The 15845-nt window shown below is 54.4% G+C and overlaps 2 protein-coding genes and 1 long non-coding RNA gene across 4 annotated transcripts in view; 1 reads left to right on the top strand and 2 right to left on the bottom strand.

Annotated features, from left to right (window-relative positions):
* The window catches only part of STXBP1 (syntaxin binding protein 1), a 775650-nt gene that overhangs the window by 277737 nt on the left and 482068 nt on the right, over nucleotides 1-15845 (bottom strand). The gene's annotated exons all lie outside the window — the stretch shown is intronic.
* Nucleotides 188-4850, bottom strand: LCN2 (lipocalin 2). Of its 2 annotated transcripts, XM_021088538.2 has the most exons (8): nucleotides 4728-4850; nucleotides 4290-4465; nucleotides 3623-3759; nucleotides 2420-2499; nucleotides 1576-1695; nucleotides 1250-1351; nucleotides 501-530; nucleotides 188-386 (listed from the first exon to the last, which is right to left on the bottom strand). In XM_021088538.2, exons 1-7 carry the CDS (start codon nucleotides 4819-4821, stop codon nucleotides 508-510), a joined length of 732 nt encoding a protein of 243 aa, XP_020944197.2. In that variant the 5' UTR covers nucleotides 4822-4850; the 3' UTR covers nucleotides 188-386; nucleotides 501-507.
* On the top strand, nucleotides 777-1597 carry LOC146407291 (uncharacterized). The gene is made up of 2 exons (XR_014828900.1): nucleotides 777-911; nucleotides 1238-1597. It is a non-coding gene; the product is annotated as an uncharacterized LOC146407291 (long non-coding RNA).

The raw sequence follows: 15845 nt of genomic DNA, 5'->3' as shown, positions 1-15845 counted from the left end.
CCGTATGCTGTGGGTGCAGCAAAAAAAAAAAAAAAAAAAAAAAAAAAATGCTGGCTATCGGTTCTGTGGCCTCTATCCTTTGCTGAAGACCACAAAGGGGGGTCCAAGAGCGATGCTAATGTGAGCCCACCCTCTGCCTGTCCTCCTCCCAGATGGGACAGGGGTCAAGGAGCACAGGCTGGGGGCCGGGGGATATCTTTATTTAGCAGGCAGGGTGGGGCTCCATCAGCAGGGCAGCCCAGGGAGCAGCTGGTGCCAGTGCCATGAGAAGCATCTCTGGGCCCTCTCCTTCCACTGGGACCCAGGCTGGTGAGGACAGCTGGGTGGCATGATGGGCAAAGGCTGAAGACATGAAGGTGATGGGAGCTGAGGGAGACAGGAGGCCGCTAGGAGGGAGACAGGGAAGTAAAGACAGCAGCAGTGCTGGGGGAAGGGCAGGCCTGAGACCCCAGCCCGGCCGCACCCTGGCTCCCATGGGCCCCCTCCCCAGCCATACTCACTGCATGCTCACTGGCCGTCGATGCACTGGTCTGTGGGGGAGACAGTCCGTCAGAATGGGCAGGGATGTGTGTGTGTCACCCCTGCCTTCTAGCACCCTTGCACTACCCCAGGGTGTCTCGGGCCCCAGTCTGGCCCAGCATCGGCAGATCTGGGGGTTCCCTTCAGGGATGGGGTGGGAGATTGGGAGAAGGGCCTGGGGACGTGCAGCCTGGGGTCCTCCTTTCTCCAGGGGAGGCCAGTGAAGAAGCCCAGGCACACAGCCGCTCAGGCACCCAGGCCTCTGCCCATTTACCTGCAGAGGCTTGGCAGCCTTTCAGCTCCAGGGAGGCCAGTGACTCTCTGAGTGGCCCGGCTGGAGCCCCCTGCCCAGGCCAGGCCGCCTGAAGCCAAGGGTACCTTCTGGATTAGTGGTGAGCAGGCCCCAAGGCAATGGGGGAACGTGGCCCAGGACAAGGGGGTGTGAGGAGGAGGTGGCACAGGGTGGCAGGGCCTGGGGAGAAGGGGAAAGTGGCCTGGGGCGACGAGACTGGGGACCCTTGCACTGAGGCCTGAGATTTTCACAGTCAGGGAGGAACACTTGGGGCTCAGATCCCTGGGTGGGGCAGGGTCCTCCTGAACCCTTAGTGGCTCCCAGGGGCACCCGTGACTGGAGCAGAGGACCGAGCCCCTCGTCCCCTGCCCCCTTTTCCCTGGTGGGGCAGCACCAGGCCTGAATGGTCCCCTTCCCCTTCCCCAGCTGCCCATTTACCGATTGCGACGGGGAAGATGATGTTGTCATCGCTGAGGCCCAGAGACTTGGCAAAGCGGACAAAGTTCTCCTTCAGCTCAGGGGACAGCACCTTGGTCCTCCCTGTGGCCCAGGGGCCAGCGAACACCCCATACATGTCACTGCACAGGGCTTCTGACCCCTTCATTGTGGGGGGGGGGGTCTGCAGAAGGACCTCCCCCCGCCCCCGCCCCCGGGACACGGAGCTGGCGCCACCGGAGGGGACCTGCGGGCTGGGTGGGAATGGGCCTGTCCCCTCCGCCCGGGGACCAGGAGCCGGGGCCCCGAGGTGCTGGGTGAGGACGCACCGTAAAGCGTGGTTTTGAAGTACTCTTGGTTGTTGGAAACCTTCTTGAAGAATACTATGGCGAACTGGCTATAGTTAGTAGACACCACACGCACGACATAGCTCTGCAATCCAGAGTATTCTGTGGGGGGGGCGGGGAGTCAGCCTGCACCCCCCGCCCCCGGGGGGAGGGAGCCGCTCCTTTCTCCCCTGCCCACAGGACAGCATCCGCGGGGAGGGGCAGGCAGGTCTGTGTACACCCCCCCCAACCCCTCTACCCCCCCCCCCCCCCCCCCCCCCCCCGCTTCCAGGAGGACCCCGCCCCCTGGAAGCCGAACCCCAGGGCCCACCTCCCTCGGGACTCAGTCTTTGTTGGTTTTTTTCTGTTAGGGCCACACCCACAGCATATGGAGGTTCCCAGGCTAGGGATCAAATGGGAGCTGCCGCTGCCGGCCTCCACCACAGCTCACGGCAACGCTGGATCCTTAACCCACAGAGCGAGGCCAGGGATCAAACCTGCATCCTCATGGATACTAGTCGGGTTCTTAACCTGCTGAACCATAACAGTAAGTCTTTTTCTTGGGGGGGGGGCATGCTGAAATTCCCTTTCCCGGAGTAGAGATTGAACCTGTGCCACAGCAGTGACAGTGCTTAAGCCACTGAGCCACCAGGGAACTGCCAGGACTCTCCCTCTCTCCTTTTTTTTTTTTTTTTTTTAATCCTTTTTCTGCCACCCCCACAGCCTATGGAAGTTCCTGGGCCAGGGATTGAATCTGAGCCCTGAGCCGGAGCTGCACCCTATACCACAGCTGCAGCAATGCAAAGTCCTTAAGCCAGTGCACTACAGAGGGAACCCCAGGACTCACTCTTAATATCACCCAGTTTGAACTGGCCCGGCTGGAGACTTGGGACAAAAGTTCTGATCCAGTTGTCACAGAGCTGGCCCCTGTGGGAGTGAGAGCTGGGTGAGTGAGAGCTGGAGGACACAGGCTGGGACTCCTTGGGCTGGATGAAGAGGGGTCAGATCTGCAGCTGGAGGGGCTAGGATTCTGATGCTCCTGGTCCAACCTAGCCTATGGCAGCCCACCCCCCACCACAGCAGGAGGTCTCCGCCCCACCCAGCTTAGATGGGCCTGGGTCTTACCCTCTGCACCTACCCCTGGCTGACCCTGCCTGATCCATCTGGGGCCATCTGACCCTGCTCAGACCCCCCCCCCCCCCACCTTCCAGCACCCCCTGTCTTCTCTTCTGGGCCGTCTCCCCTTGATGGCCTTCCCTACACACTGTCTGCTTATCCCCATCCCCCAAGTGTTTATTCCCTGCCTCTGTGTCCCCTCTCTGTAGCCTCTCCTGGGGGATTCACCCTCCGAGTTCCAGTCTGCTCCCTGCCAAGACTCCCCTAGCTTCTGGCTCAACCCTGACCTGAATCCCACCCTGTCCCCTGGTTTCCCAGAGCAGATCCCCCCAAACCCATCCTTCTTTGGCTTCTTGCTCCACAAATGCTCCACCCCAATCCCTCCAGGATGCCGGAGCCAGAAGCCCATGGAGCTGAGATGCCTGGCACCTGTCCATCTCCTTTCCCATCACAGCCAGAGGGACCCTCTCGCTGGTGCCTGAGGGCCCTGCCAGTGTGGGGCCTGCCCCCTGCCAGGCCCCTCAGCAGCCCCTGCTCCTGGCAGCCGTGTGATGTCTTCTGGCCCCTGCCGTGGACACCCCATGCCCACTTCTGAGGAAGGCCAGCTCCTTCCAGGCCCGGTCCAGAGGCTTCCTGCCTGTAATCCCTCGGTGACGCCTTGGGTGGGGTTCCAGGCTGGATTCAGGGACCCTCCTCCCCATCCAGGACACCCCTGCTGTCTCTGTCTTGTGTCCTGTTGACCGTGTCCGTTCCCACTACTGTCTGTGTGTCTGTGCTGAGATGGTGAACAAATGCATGAATCCAGTGCTGTAGGAGGAATGCCTTTCACCTTTGATCAGCCCTTGGCTAAGTGACATCAGTCTGTCTCTAGACCCTCAGGCAGCGCCTCCTCCCAGGTCTCCCCAACATTCCCCAAGGAGGTGGCAGCTGTCACCTGAGCAGGGTGGAGATGACGTTGTAGCTGCCGTCTTCTTTGAGCTCGTAGGTGGTGGTGTACATCTTAAACCGGCCTTGCTCTTCCTTCTTAACTGCGTTCCCCGCCAGGCCTACGACGTACCACTTCCCCTGGAACTGCAGGGGGCTGATACTAGGTAGAGCCCACGAACGGCCCTGGGCGGGGGGGCCTACTGCTCTGCCCCTGCGGGCACCTCTGGGCACTTTACCCTGAACCAGGAGCCCCATTAACGAAGCCTCAGGGCTTGGGGCTGGGCTTGCCCCCTGGGTTGGGCCTGCACTGATGAAGCTGGTGGGAGCTGGAGACGGCCAGGCCAGGAGAGAGCCCCGAAAGTGGCAGGGATGGGGTGACCCAGGTGAGTGGCCAGCTGGCCTCCCTGTGCCTCGATTTCCTCATTGTGTAGAGGGACGGAAGGTGTCCCCACCAGGCACAGACTACGGCGACTATGGGAGATAGACCTGGGAAGGCGTGTGCCCAGGTGACAGGGTGGGTGTGCGGCGCTGGGGCCTGGGTTCCATCAGGGGGCCCCAGGGCAGGTTGAGCTGAAGCCTGGGGCTGTCCGGCCCTGCAGGCTTATTACTAAGACCCTTCCCCCTCTCCTCCTGTCTGGCCCCTTCCCCCGCCTTGGTCCCTCCGGGCCCCTTACCTGGTCAGCCTGGAAGTTGGGCTGCAGCGGGACCTTGGACAGAGGGGGTGCCGGGATCCAGTTGGGGATGGTGCCCTGGGCCTGGGTCTGCAGGGCCCCCAGCAGGGTGAGGCCCAGCCACAGGAGACTTAGGGCCATGGTTGCAGGGCCGAGGAGTCTGGTCCTCCGGACAGCCGCTGAAGGAGGGGGAGGCGAGTGAGAAGGCTGCCCGGGGGACCCTATTTATGGTCCGTCCACCTGACCAGTGGCCCACCCCAGGGTGGAGTGAATCATATTTTGCCAAATCCAGGAAGGGTGAGGCAATTGCCAGCACTCCTGCTGAAATACTTGGCAAGATTTTTACCCTTTTCCCCGCTGGCCAGGATTATGCAAAACCAGGGGCAGAAGGGGGGGCGGTACGGGGGCTGGGGGGAGGAGCCGAAGTCCCCCTGAGCGCACCTCTGGCGGTGACAAGAGCTCCCTGTGCGCTGTCCCTGTGCTCCATTTGGCTCTGGATGTGGTCAGTGGTCCCCCAGTCAGGGTGAGCCGTCATCCTGGGCTTCCAGGAGCTTCTGCTCAGCCCTAGCCCTACGGGGGAGGGGGAGAAATGTGTGGTGAGAGGCCCCTCCCCAAACCTGCGGCTCACCCCAGCAGCCCACATGGTTTCCTGGTTCTCAGAAGGGACAGGGGAGGGTGGGGCAGCTGAGCGTGAACATTTCTGAGCAGGAAGGATAGTGTGCGATGTGTGTCCTGGCCTTCGGAGCCCAGATCCTGGCCAGCTCCTGAGTCAGCGGCCCCCAGCCCCAGGCCCCGTTTGAGGTGTGAACCCAGACCATAGCCAACCCCTAAAGGACTTGGCGCCTCCTCTGGGCATCGTGGAGGGAGACCCCAGGCTGGGCACGAGAGCCACACAGGTGGTGCTCAGAAAAGCAAAGAGCAGATGCTGCAGGCCCAGGGCCCTGCTGGTGGGGGCAGCACGGGGCATGTGTCTGCGCCACGTGAGGGGGCTGGGGCTGGGGCCTGAAGGGGGTGCTGTCCACCCTGCTGCTCTGGAGGACTTGGCTTTCTCTTTGAGAGGTCAGTGAGTCCATCTGCTGTCTCTGGCCACAGCCTTGGGCCATGCAGCCCAGAAGCATCCCTGCCCTGGCTGATCCCAGCTTTGTCCTTGGAGGGAAGCAGTTTCCTCCCTGGGGCCTGGCTGTCTCTGGGAGGCAGTGGTGGGTCCCAGCCCCTGGGCATAGCTCACCCCCAGGGCCGAGGCTGTCTGGATGCCTGAAGTCAGGGGTCCACTGGCCTTGGCCTAGACTGACAGGGACCTCCTTGGCTCTACCCACCTGCTGTTTGGGACTCAGCTCCCCAGGCCTAGGCTCTGGCGTGGTGGGCCCTAAGGGTAGGGGCTTTGCAAGGATCTTGAACTGATGGCCACAGGACCCCTGACCCCCAGGCCCTGCCCTGCCAGCCTGTCTGGGTGATGAAAGCACAGGAAGTAGAGATGAACTAAGCTTCTTCAGGGATGTTGCCACCAAAGCCCATGCCCTCCAGAGGCACGAGGGGCCACCCCCACCCCTTTCCTTTCGTCCCCACTCTTGGCCCCAGGGCCTCCACCCCTGCCACCCTTTTTGACCTTAAAAGGTATCCTCAAGTCTGTGGTGACTGCTGGATGTCAGGGAGGCTGATGGATGGAACCCCAAAGAATTTTAAGTAGGAGACGTGCAATGCCCTGGATCACCAAGGAGCCTCCAGAGGGAATATTCTAGATTCTAAAAGTCAGGATCGCATTGCTCTTCTAGTGTGAATTGCAGAGGGAGGCTTGGGCCGCATCTGCAGCATGTGGAAACCAGGGGCTGGGTGCAGGAGGGGAGACAGCCCAGCTGCCCAGCCCTGGGGCCCCCGTTTGCATCCTGGCTCCTCCAGATGCTTCCACCCCTCCCCCACCCCATCAGCATCCCTCTCTGCAACGAGAGCTGCAGGCAGATCCCGCAAGGCCACGTAGCCAGGGCGCACACCAAGGGGTGTCTATGTGAAGTCACCTCTGGGTTTCTAACCAAGCTCACCTGGGGCCCGTTCTTCTCTCTGTGCTGGCTCCAGGCCTGTCTCAGACCCACTGGCCTTGTCTCAGTCTCTGTCCTTGCCTCCGTGTGGTCTTGGCCTCAGCTGACACCTGGTGACGGCCATCTCATCACCCCTTCCTCACCTGGCTGCCTCTGCCATCTCTCCTGGCTCAGCCCTGGCGGTTGGTCTGGTCCGGAGCCCAGGGAAGAGGGAGGGGGGACGAGGCCTGTCCGGGGACTGGGGTCTCAGCAGGGTGCAGCGTCTCAGCCATCCCTCGTGGGGGCCCAAGGTCGGTCACGGCCATGGCTGGAGCAGAGGTCAGGCCAAGCTGTGGCCGGTCCCAGCCAACGAGAGATGGGTGTTGGGCTGTCTGCAGCGAGGGGATGGGATCGGCCGGGGTGCTTGCTGCCGTCCACCTTAGGAAGGGAAGGGTCCTGCCGGCTGGGCTGCAGATAAAAGAGAAAAGCTCTGCCCAGCTGCTTCAGAGTCCGGCAGCTCAACACGCACACCCCCCTCACACAAGCTGCGGAACTAGGTAGTAGGTGGGTTAGGTGAGGGCTGTGGTGTAGACCTCCTGTTTATCTTCCTTCCTTTCTTTCCCTTTCAAATTATGGGGGTTTCTTTTGTGTGTGTGTGTGTGTTTTGTTTTGTTTTGTTTTGTTTTGTCTTTGTAGGGCAACACCCACGGCATATGGAAACTCCCAGGCTAGGGGTCGAATCAAGTTGTAGCTCCTGGCCTACACCACAGCCACGAAGGAGCCTTAAGCCACTGAGCAAGGCCAGGGATCGAACCCGTGCAGATACTAGTCTGGTTCATTACCTCTGAGCCATGACAGGAACTCCATTTATTTATTTATTTATTTGTTTGTTTATATTTTTGTCTTTTTAGGGCCACACCTGCAGCATATGGAGGTTCCCAGGCTAGGAGTCAATTTAGAGCTGCAGCTGCCGGCCTAGGCCACAGCCACAGCAACGCCAGATCTGAGGCGTGTCTGTGACCTACACAGCAGCTCATGGCAACAATGGATGCTTTAACCCACTGAGCGAGGCCAGGGATCGAACCTGCATCCTCATGGATATTAGTCAGATTCTTAACCCGCTGAGCCCCAATAGGAACTCCTCTTTTTATTTTATTTTATTTTTTTGGCCCCACCTGCAGCATGTAGAAGTTCTTGGGCCGGGGAGCGAACCCGCACTGTGGTTTTAACCCAAACCGCATGTCTGTGGCAATGCCATATCCTTAACCCACTGTACCGCAAGGGAACCTCCTAGACCTCCTGTTTAGACTTGGGGCAGGGTGGACAGGACCCTGAGGTCCCTGCAAAGAGGGGCCTTGGAGGTTCACATTGCCCAAAGCTGGGGCCCACCCATGGACTCATGTGGCACTGTGGGGGGCACTCACCCGCCTCCCCTTGGCCCCTCTCTTGGTTTCTACTGAGCTGCTCCCTGAGCTGGTCCTGTAGGGCCACCCTTGCTGGCTTTCCCCACTCTCTCTCTAGGAGCAGCAGGTGGCCTGAGTAAGGCCACCAGTGGCCACACAGAAGTCTGAGGGCCAAGCCCCTCTTAGGAGACACTCTGGATCTTTAGCAAGGGCAGGAACTTAACACCCATCCACACCTGGCTCTCTCTGTGGCCGAGACCCAGGTTTTCTGGCTGTTCTGAGCTTGTCCCTGGCAGGCTGCCCCCGCCTCCAACCCCCTCCCAACACAGCCAGGGACTGCAATGGCCCCACCTCCCTGTGGAGGGGACCCAGGCCCCTGCCCTGGTCTAATCCAATCAGGAAGGCAGTCTGATGCTCTCTGGCAGTTTTTGCATCTCAGGAATCCGGTCTAACGAGTTTCTGGAAGCTTGTGGGCAGTTGTTCAGCTCTTCCTCGGATGTTTCGGGAAAAAACAGCCTTCTCTTCACCGCTAGAAGCAGGCATTGAGGGGAGGTTGCTGGGCAGGGGTGCAGGGGTGACTAGGTTCCTGGGAGCCGGGGCCACACCTGGGAGCCGTGTGCAGGCAAGATGCCCCCAGGAGGCTGGTCGTGGAGGCAAGAACTCTAGGTGTCCACAGATGGTTCTTCTTGGGCCACTGCCGGTCCAAACACCTCATGAGGAGGAAGGACTGTTCCATGTGAGGCATCTGCTCCTCCAGAGACTGGGCTTGAGTCTTGAGTTTCTAGAAGCAGCTTTCCAGCCCCCCCCCCCCGCCCCCCCCCCCCGCCTCAGCTTTTCATCAGGGCTCCCTTGAGGATCTCCTGGCTCTTACCTTTTGCATCTAACGGAGTCCCTGCCTGTGGAAAAGCTTGGCAAGGCAGCCCCTCCTGATGCCCCCGACACAGTGCACCCACTGGACTCCTCCCTTGTGCAGCAGCAGCACGAGGTCTGGTCCTTCGGTGCCTGGACCACGCATGCCCCTTAGATGGGTGCTCCTCCTTCTCACTCCGAGGCTTTCACTCCGGGGCTTGGACTCCCATGTTTTTGCTTTCTTTTAGGGCCGCACCCCCAGCATATGGAGGTTCCCAGGCTAGGGGTTGGATCAAACTTATGGATACTCGTTGAGTTTGTTAGCCACAACGGGAACTCCCCCTCTTCCAGCTTCTAGGGGGTGCTGGCCCTGGTAGGCTTGCGGCTCCCCCACTCTAGTCCCTGCTTGGCTTTTCATGACCTTCTCCTGTGTGTATCATCTCCCTTGGCCTCATTTTTTTTTTTTTTTAATTTAAAAACACTGTACTGCTAAAAAATGCTAACTCTCGGAGTTTCCTGGTGGCCTAGGGGGCTAATCTGGCGTTGTCACTGCTGTGGCGCGGGTTTGATCCCTGGCTCAGGAAATCCCACTTGCCAAGGGTGGGGGGGGGGACAAAAATAAATCAACAAATGAAAGATTAAAAAAACAGTTACAATTGAATGGGCAATGGCAAGTTTCACTGAGTGTGCCTTTTTTTTTGTCTTTTTGTCTTTTCTAGGGCCGTTCCCATGGCATATGCAGGGTTCCCAGGCTAGGGGTCGAATTGGAGCCATAGCCACGGGCCTACACCGCAGCCACAGCAACACGGGATCCAAGCCGCTTCTGCGACCTACACCACAGCTCACGGCGATGCCAGATCTTTAACCCAATGAGCGAGGCCAGGGATCGAACCCGAAACCTCCTGGTTCCTAGTCGGACTTGTTAACCACTGAGCCACGACGGGAACTCCAAGAGTACCTTTTTTATTTGCCAGCTTCTGTGCTCTGCCCAGCCCAGTGCTAAGAAGACGCTCACACAGAATTATAACTAGAAATAATTATTACAGCTCACATACAACTATAATCATACTCAGGGCAAAATCATGGAAAATGCACTTGAATGCTTCATTGCCTGGCCTGTGGAATGAGTATCTCATGAGATCCGTCGTTACTCATTTTCCGTTGTTAAATGCCCAAGTGCCCCTTCTAGAGGTGGTGCCAGCCAGATTCGCTCATTTGTTCAGGATCACTCCCAGCCACATGGCACTTGGCCACGGGGAATGGCAGCTGCTACTCCCGTCGGGATAGACCCCAGGTAGAGGGTTACCTCTCGGCTCTCCAAGTCCATGTTGTACAGCGGCTCTGCAGGTGGAGGTCCCCCCCCTCCCCCCCACCCACTGGGTGGCGCAGGTGTTCATCCTTCCTCAAGACCGTCCACCAGGTGGCCCTTCCGCCTGAGGCTCAGGACATGGCGGCTGCATCACCTTCTCTTTCTTGCCCCTGGCGGTCACCTTGTCTTTTTTCTTACTTTTTTATGAAAAAAAATTTTTAATTTTTTTTTTTTTTTTTTTTTTGGCGTTTTTAGGCTGCACCTGTGGCATATGGAAGTTCCCAGGCTAGGGGTTGAATCAGAGCTACATCTGCCAGCCACAGCCACGCCGGATCCTTAACCCACTAAGCAAGGCCAGGGATCAAACCCATATGCTATGGATCCCAGTTGGGTTCGTTACTGCTGAGCCACAACGGAATGCTTTGAAGTATCTTTTTTTTATTTTTTTAATTATAGTTGATTTACAGTTTTGTGCCAATTTCTGCTGTGCAGAAAGGTGACCCAGTCATACATATATATTATAAAACATGATGGAGGATATACATTCTTTTCCTCATATCATCCTCCATCATGTTTTATCCCAAGAGAATGGACACAGTTTACTGTGCCACACAGCAGGACCCCATTGCTTATCCATTCTAAATGTAATAGTTTGCATCCACTAATCCCAAACTCCCAGTCTATCCCGCACCCTCCCCCCGACCTTGGCAACCACAAGTCTGTTCTCCATGTCTGTGTGTCTGCTTCTGTTTTTTCGATAGAATCATTTGTGCCATATTTTATTTTATTTGCTTTTCAGGGCCGCAGTCACGGCATATGGAGGTTCCCAGGCTAGGGGTCCAATCAGAGCTGTAGCCGCTGGCTACACCACAGCCAAGCAACTCGGGATTCGAGCCGCGTCTGCAACCTACACCACAGCTCAAGGCAACGCCGGATCCTTAACCCACTGAGTGAAGCCAGGGATTGATCCCGCAACCTCATGGTTCCTAGTCGGATTCGTTAACCACTGAGCCACAACGGGAACTCCTGTGCCATATTTAGATTCCACATATAAGTGATATCACATGGTATCCGCCTTTCTCTTTCTGACTTCACTTAATATGAGAATCTGGGAGTTCCCGTCGTGGCGCAGTGGTTAACGAATCCGACTAGGAACCATGAGGTCGCGGGTTCGGTCCCTGCCCTTGCTCAGTGGGTTAACGATCCGGCGTTGCCGTGAGCTGTGGTGTAGGTCGCAGACGCGGCTCGGATCCCGCGTTGCTGTGGCTCTGGCGTAGGTCGGTGGCTACAGCTCCGATTCAACCCCTAGCCTGGGAACCTCCATATGCCGTGCGAGCGGCCCAAGAAATAGCAACAACAACAGACAAAAAGACAAAAGACAAAAAAAAAAAAAAAGAATCTGTAGTTGTATCCATGTTGCTGCAGATGGCATTCTTTCTTTCTTTTTTAGGGCTGAGTAATATTCCATTGTATACATGTACCACATCTTCTTAATCCATTCCTCTGTTAATGGACATTTAGGTTGTTTCCATGTCTTGGCTTTTGTGCCTCTTGTCTTTTTTCTTGTGGGGTTGGGGGTGGTCAGCTTAGCTGTGTTCTGGATACTTCAGGGGGAGAGTTCCATGGTGGCATTTTTCATCTCTATCATAATGTGACAGCTAGCTGCTTTTTTCTCTATCGTGTGAACCTCTTTCATTAGGAACGAACTCTGAAAAGTGTTGTGAGAGAGGTGAAACATGAGACATGAGTGGCCATTTGTCATTTGTTAACAAGTCAACAAATAAATGCTGGAGAGGATGTGGAGAAAAGGGACCCTCCTACACTGTTGGTGGGAATGTAAATTGGTACAACCATATGGCAAACTGTATGGAGGTACCTCAGAAAACTAAGTATAGAACTACCATATGACCCAGCAATCCCACTCTTGGGCATATATCAGGACAAAACTTTCCTTGAAAAAGATCCATGCACCCACATGTTCATTGCAGCACTCTTCTCAATAGCCAAGACATGGAAACAACCTAAATATCCATTGACAGATAATGGATTAAGAAGATGTGGTAGGAGTTCCCATCATGGCTCAGTGGTTAACAAACCCGACTGGTATCCATGAAGACTTGGGTTTGATCCCTGGCCTTGCTCAGTGGGTTAAGGACCTGGCATTGCCATGAGCTGTGGTGTAGGTTGCAGATAAGGCTCAGATCCTGTGTTGCCGTGGCTCTGGTGTAGGCCAGTGGCTACAGCTCCGATTGGATCCCTAGCCTGGGAACTTCCATATGCCTTGGGTGTAGCCCTAAAAGCCAAAAAGCCAAAAAGTCAAAGAAAAAAAAAGAAGAAGAAGATGTGGTATATATACACAGTGGAATAGTACTCGGCCATAAAAAAGAACAAAATAGTGCCATTTGCAGCAACATGGATGGAACTAGAGACTCTCATACTAAGTGAAATAAGTCAGAAAGAGAAAGGCAAACACCATACGATATCACTTATACCTGGAATCTAATATACGGCACAAATGAACTTTTCCACAGAAAAGAAACTCACGGACTTGGAGAACAGACAGGTTGCCAAGGGGGAGGGAGTGGGATGGACTGGGAGTCTGGGGTTGACAGATGCAAACTATTGCCTTTGGAGTGAATAAGCAAAGAGATCCTGCTGTGTAGCACTGGGAACTACATCTAGTCACTTGTGATGGAACATGATGGAGGATAATGTGAGAAAAAGAATATGTATATACGTGTGTGACGGGTCACTTTGCTGTGCAGTAGAAATTGACAGAACACTGTAAATCAACTATAATGGAAAAAAATCATATTAATAAAACCAAAAAAAAAAAAAACAAAAAACCATGAGACACTGGCTCAAGACCAGGGAGACAAGCCTAGGGAATATGCTCATGGAGGCAGACACATCAGGCTACATACGATGGAAGAGCGAAGTTTAGCTCATTAGTGTAGCTCAGCCTCGGGCCCACGGAGAGGTCTTGGGAGTGTGGGGACACCCTCGGGAGGGACGCGACCTCCTCAGTGGGCCCCATATTCTGTGCCGCCCGTTATTCACGTTGCTTTCCCTCCAGTCCAACTTAGACCAAAGGCTATTTAACTGACCAGTATGCAGCCCCCTGTTCTCATTCCCGGGGTGCCAAGAAGCAGGTAGTAACATGCAAGCAGGAAAAACCAAAGGCGGAGCTCCCATCGTGGCGCAGCAGAAATGAACCTGACTAGGAACCGTGAGGTTTCGGGTTCGATCCCTGGCCTCGCTCAGTGGATTGAGGATCCGGCGTTGCCGTGAGCTGTGATGTAGGTCGCAGTCGCAGCTCAGATCTGATGTGGCTGTGGCTGTGGTGTAGTCTGGCAGTTGTAACTCTGATTGGACCCCTAGCCTGAGAGAACCTCCATATGCTACAGGTGCAGCCCTAAAAAGCCAAAAAAAGAAAAAAAGAAGAAAAAAAAGAAAAGAAACCCAAAGGGCAAGCTGCTCTCCTGCACAGGCCTTCCACTCTGTTTGCCTTCTAGACCATTCCTGCAGAACCCCAAACCTGGGCCCTTTCCTCCCCATAACAGGGCACATGTTGGAGGAGGAGGCTGAGCTGAGACTGTGAGTAGGCCTAGCTCCTTCTGGTTAGAAAGAGAAACCTTTGAAAAAGAAAGCAAGACTTTCCTCCCATGCATTCCCCGGCGGGGGCGGGGGGCGCCCCCCAGTTATGTCAGGGGAAGAAAAATTTTGCTCCATGCGGTACAGCTCGTGAATGCTTGAAAAGCCAAGTGTCGGGGTTCACGTTGTGGTTCAGAGGTAACACATCCGACTAGGATCCGTGAGGATACAGGTTCCATCCCTGGCCTCGCTCAGTAGGTTAAGGATCTGATGGTGCTGTGAACTGTGGTGTAGGTCGCAGACGTGGCTGGGATCTGGCATTGCTGTGGCTGTGGTGTCGGCCGGCAGCTGCAGCTCTGATTCGACCCCTAGCCTGGGAACTTCTGTATGCCGAGAATACAGTCCTTAAAAAAAAAAAAAAAAAGGAAAGAAAGAAAAAAGCTAAGTGTCTCTGAAATTAGACCTGAAACACTGACCATAATAGACCTCAGCCCAGCACCTCCATATGCCCGGGACTTTGAACCCACTTCTGACACCTCTCCGAACCCAGTGATCCTTTTTACAGGGCACTGTCTCAGTTGAATTCCCAATATGATTTACAAAAATGTTTTTTTAAACATTAGAAAGTCTAGAGAAAAGATGACTTTTTAGTGGAAGGACTAAAAGCCCTAGCTATTTAAAAATTTGCAGGTGCTATTAAATATAACATATAATCACCTTGCCCAAAGCCATCCCCTTGTCTTAAACCCTGAACTTTTTTTTTTTTTTTTTTTTTTTTTTTTTTTAGGGCTGCACCTGCAGCGTATGGAAGTTCCCAGGCTAGGGGTCAAATGGGAGCTACAGCTGCCAGCCTAGGCCACAGCCACAGCAACACCAGATCCGAGCTGTGTCTGCGACCTACTAGAGTTCATGGCAGTGCCACTGAGCAAGGCCAAGGATCGAACCTGAGTTCTCATGGATACTAGTTGGATTCATTTCCACTGCGCCATGATAGGAACTCCTAAATCCTAAACTCCTAAGCTGGTTCTTTCCATCCCTAAGTTGCCACATTTCCTATTCTTTCCTAACCCCCAAACTTTCCAGAAGCATCATGTTTCTAAATCCCCTCGATTATCTTCACTTTGATCAACCTTTTAAAAAAGTTCAATTTTTTTTTTTTTTAAGTTTAGTTTTCTGGGCAGAGTCGTTGGTTTCTTTTGTTCAGAGACTTCCTGCAAGATAGGGCTAAGAATAACATGCCAAATGTTCTGCCCACCTTCACAGAGTGAAACCATATGTTGACAGAGTTCCTATCATTTCTCTCTCCTATAAGAGTCAGTAAAAGGATCTTTTAGAAAGAAAAAATGCCGTTTGCAGCAACATGGGTGGACCTAGATTTTATCACGCTAATTGAAGTAAGTCAGACAAAGACCCGTATATGATATCACTTATAGGTGGAATCTAAGACGTGATACAAATGAACCTGTCTACAAAGTAGAAAGACTCACAGACATGAAGACTTGTAGTTGTCAAGGGGGACGAGGGTGGAGGAGGGAAGGAGTGGGGGTTTGGGATTAGCAGATGCCAACTATTATATATAGCAGAGATAAACAACAGAGTCCTACTCTAGAGCACAGGGAACTATATTCAGCATCCTGTGATGAACCATAATGGACAAGAATATGAAAAAGAGTGTATATATAAAGAATATACATATGTAAAACTGAATCACTTTGCTGGACAGCAGAAATTAACACTGTAAATCAACTATACTTCAATAAAAAATGTTTTTAAAAAGGCTCTTTTAGGTCTTTTTTTTTTTTTTTTTTTTTTTTTTTGGTCTCTTTTTAGGGCTGCACCCAAGGCTTATGGAGGTTCCCAGGCTAGGGGTCAAATCGGAGCTGTGGCCGCTGGTCTACACCACAGCCACAGCCACAGCCACACTAGTTCTGAGCCGAGTCTTTGACCTCCTCTACAGCTCACGAAATGCCGGATCTTTAACCCACGAAGCAAGGCCGGGGATTGAACCTGCGTCCCCATGGATACTAGTCAGATTTGTTTCTGCTGAACCAAGATGGGAACTCCTCTTTTAGGTCTTATGGACTATTAAAACTCTGCTAGTACTTCTAATTTATATAGCTTTTTTTTTGCCTTTTCTAGGGCTACACCGCGGCATATGGAGGTTCCCAGGCTAGGGGTCTAATCAGAGCTGTTGCCACTGGCCCACGCCACAGCCACAGCAATGCGGGATCCAAGCTGCACCTGCAAGCCACACTGTAGCTCACGGCAATGGCGGATCCTTAAGCCACTCAGCGAGGCCAGGGATCGAACCTGCAACCTCATGGTTCCTAGTTGGATTTGTTCACCACTGAGCCACGATGGGAACTCCCTAATTTATATGGCTAGTCCCCAC

Source organism: Sus scrofa, chromosome 1 (genome assembly GCF_054392235.1).
Source record: "Sus scrofa isolate SSC_HxYL_T2T_F1_AM1 chromosome 1, Sscrofa_HxYL_maternal_Yorkshire_Landrace_v2.0, whole genome shotgun sequence".
NCBI classification, from domain to species: Eukaryota; Metazoa; Chordata; class Mammalia; order Artiodactyla; family Suidae; genus Sus; species Sus scrofa.
Note: the sequence above shows the minus strand (reverse complement) of the source record. Positions and strands in the feature narration are given on the sequence as shown.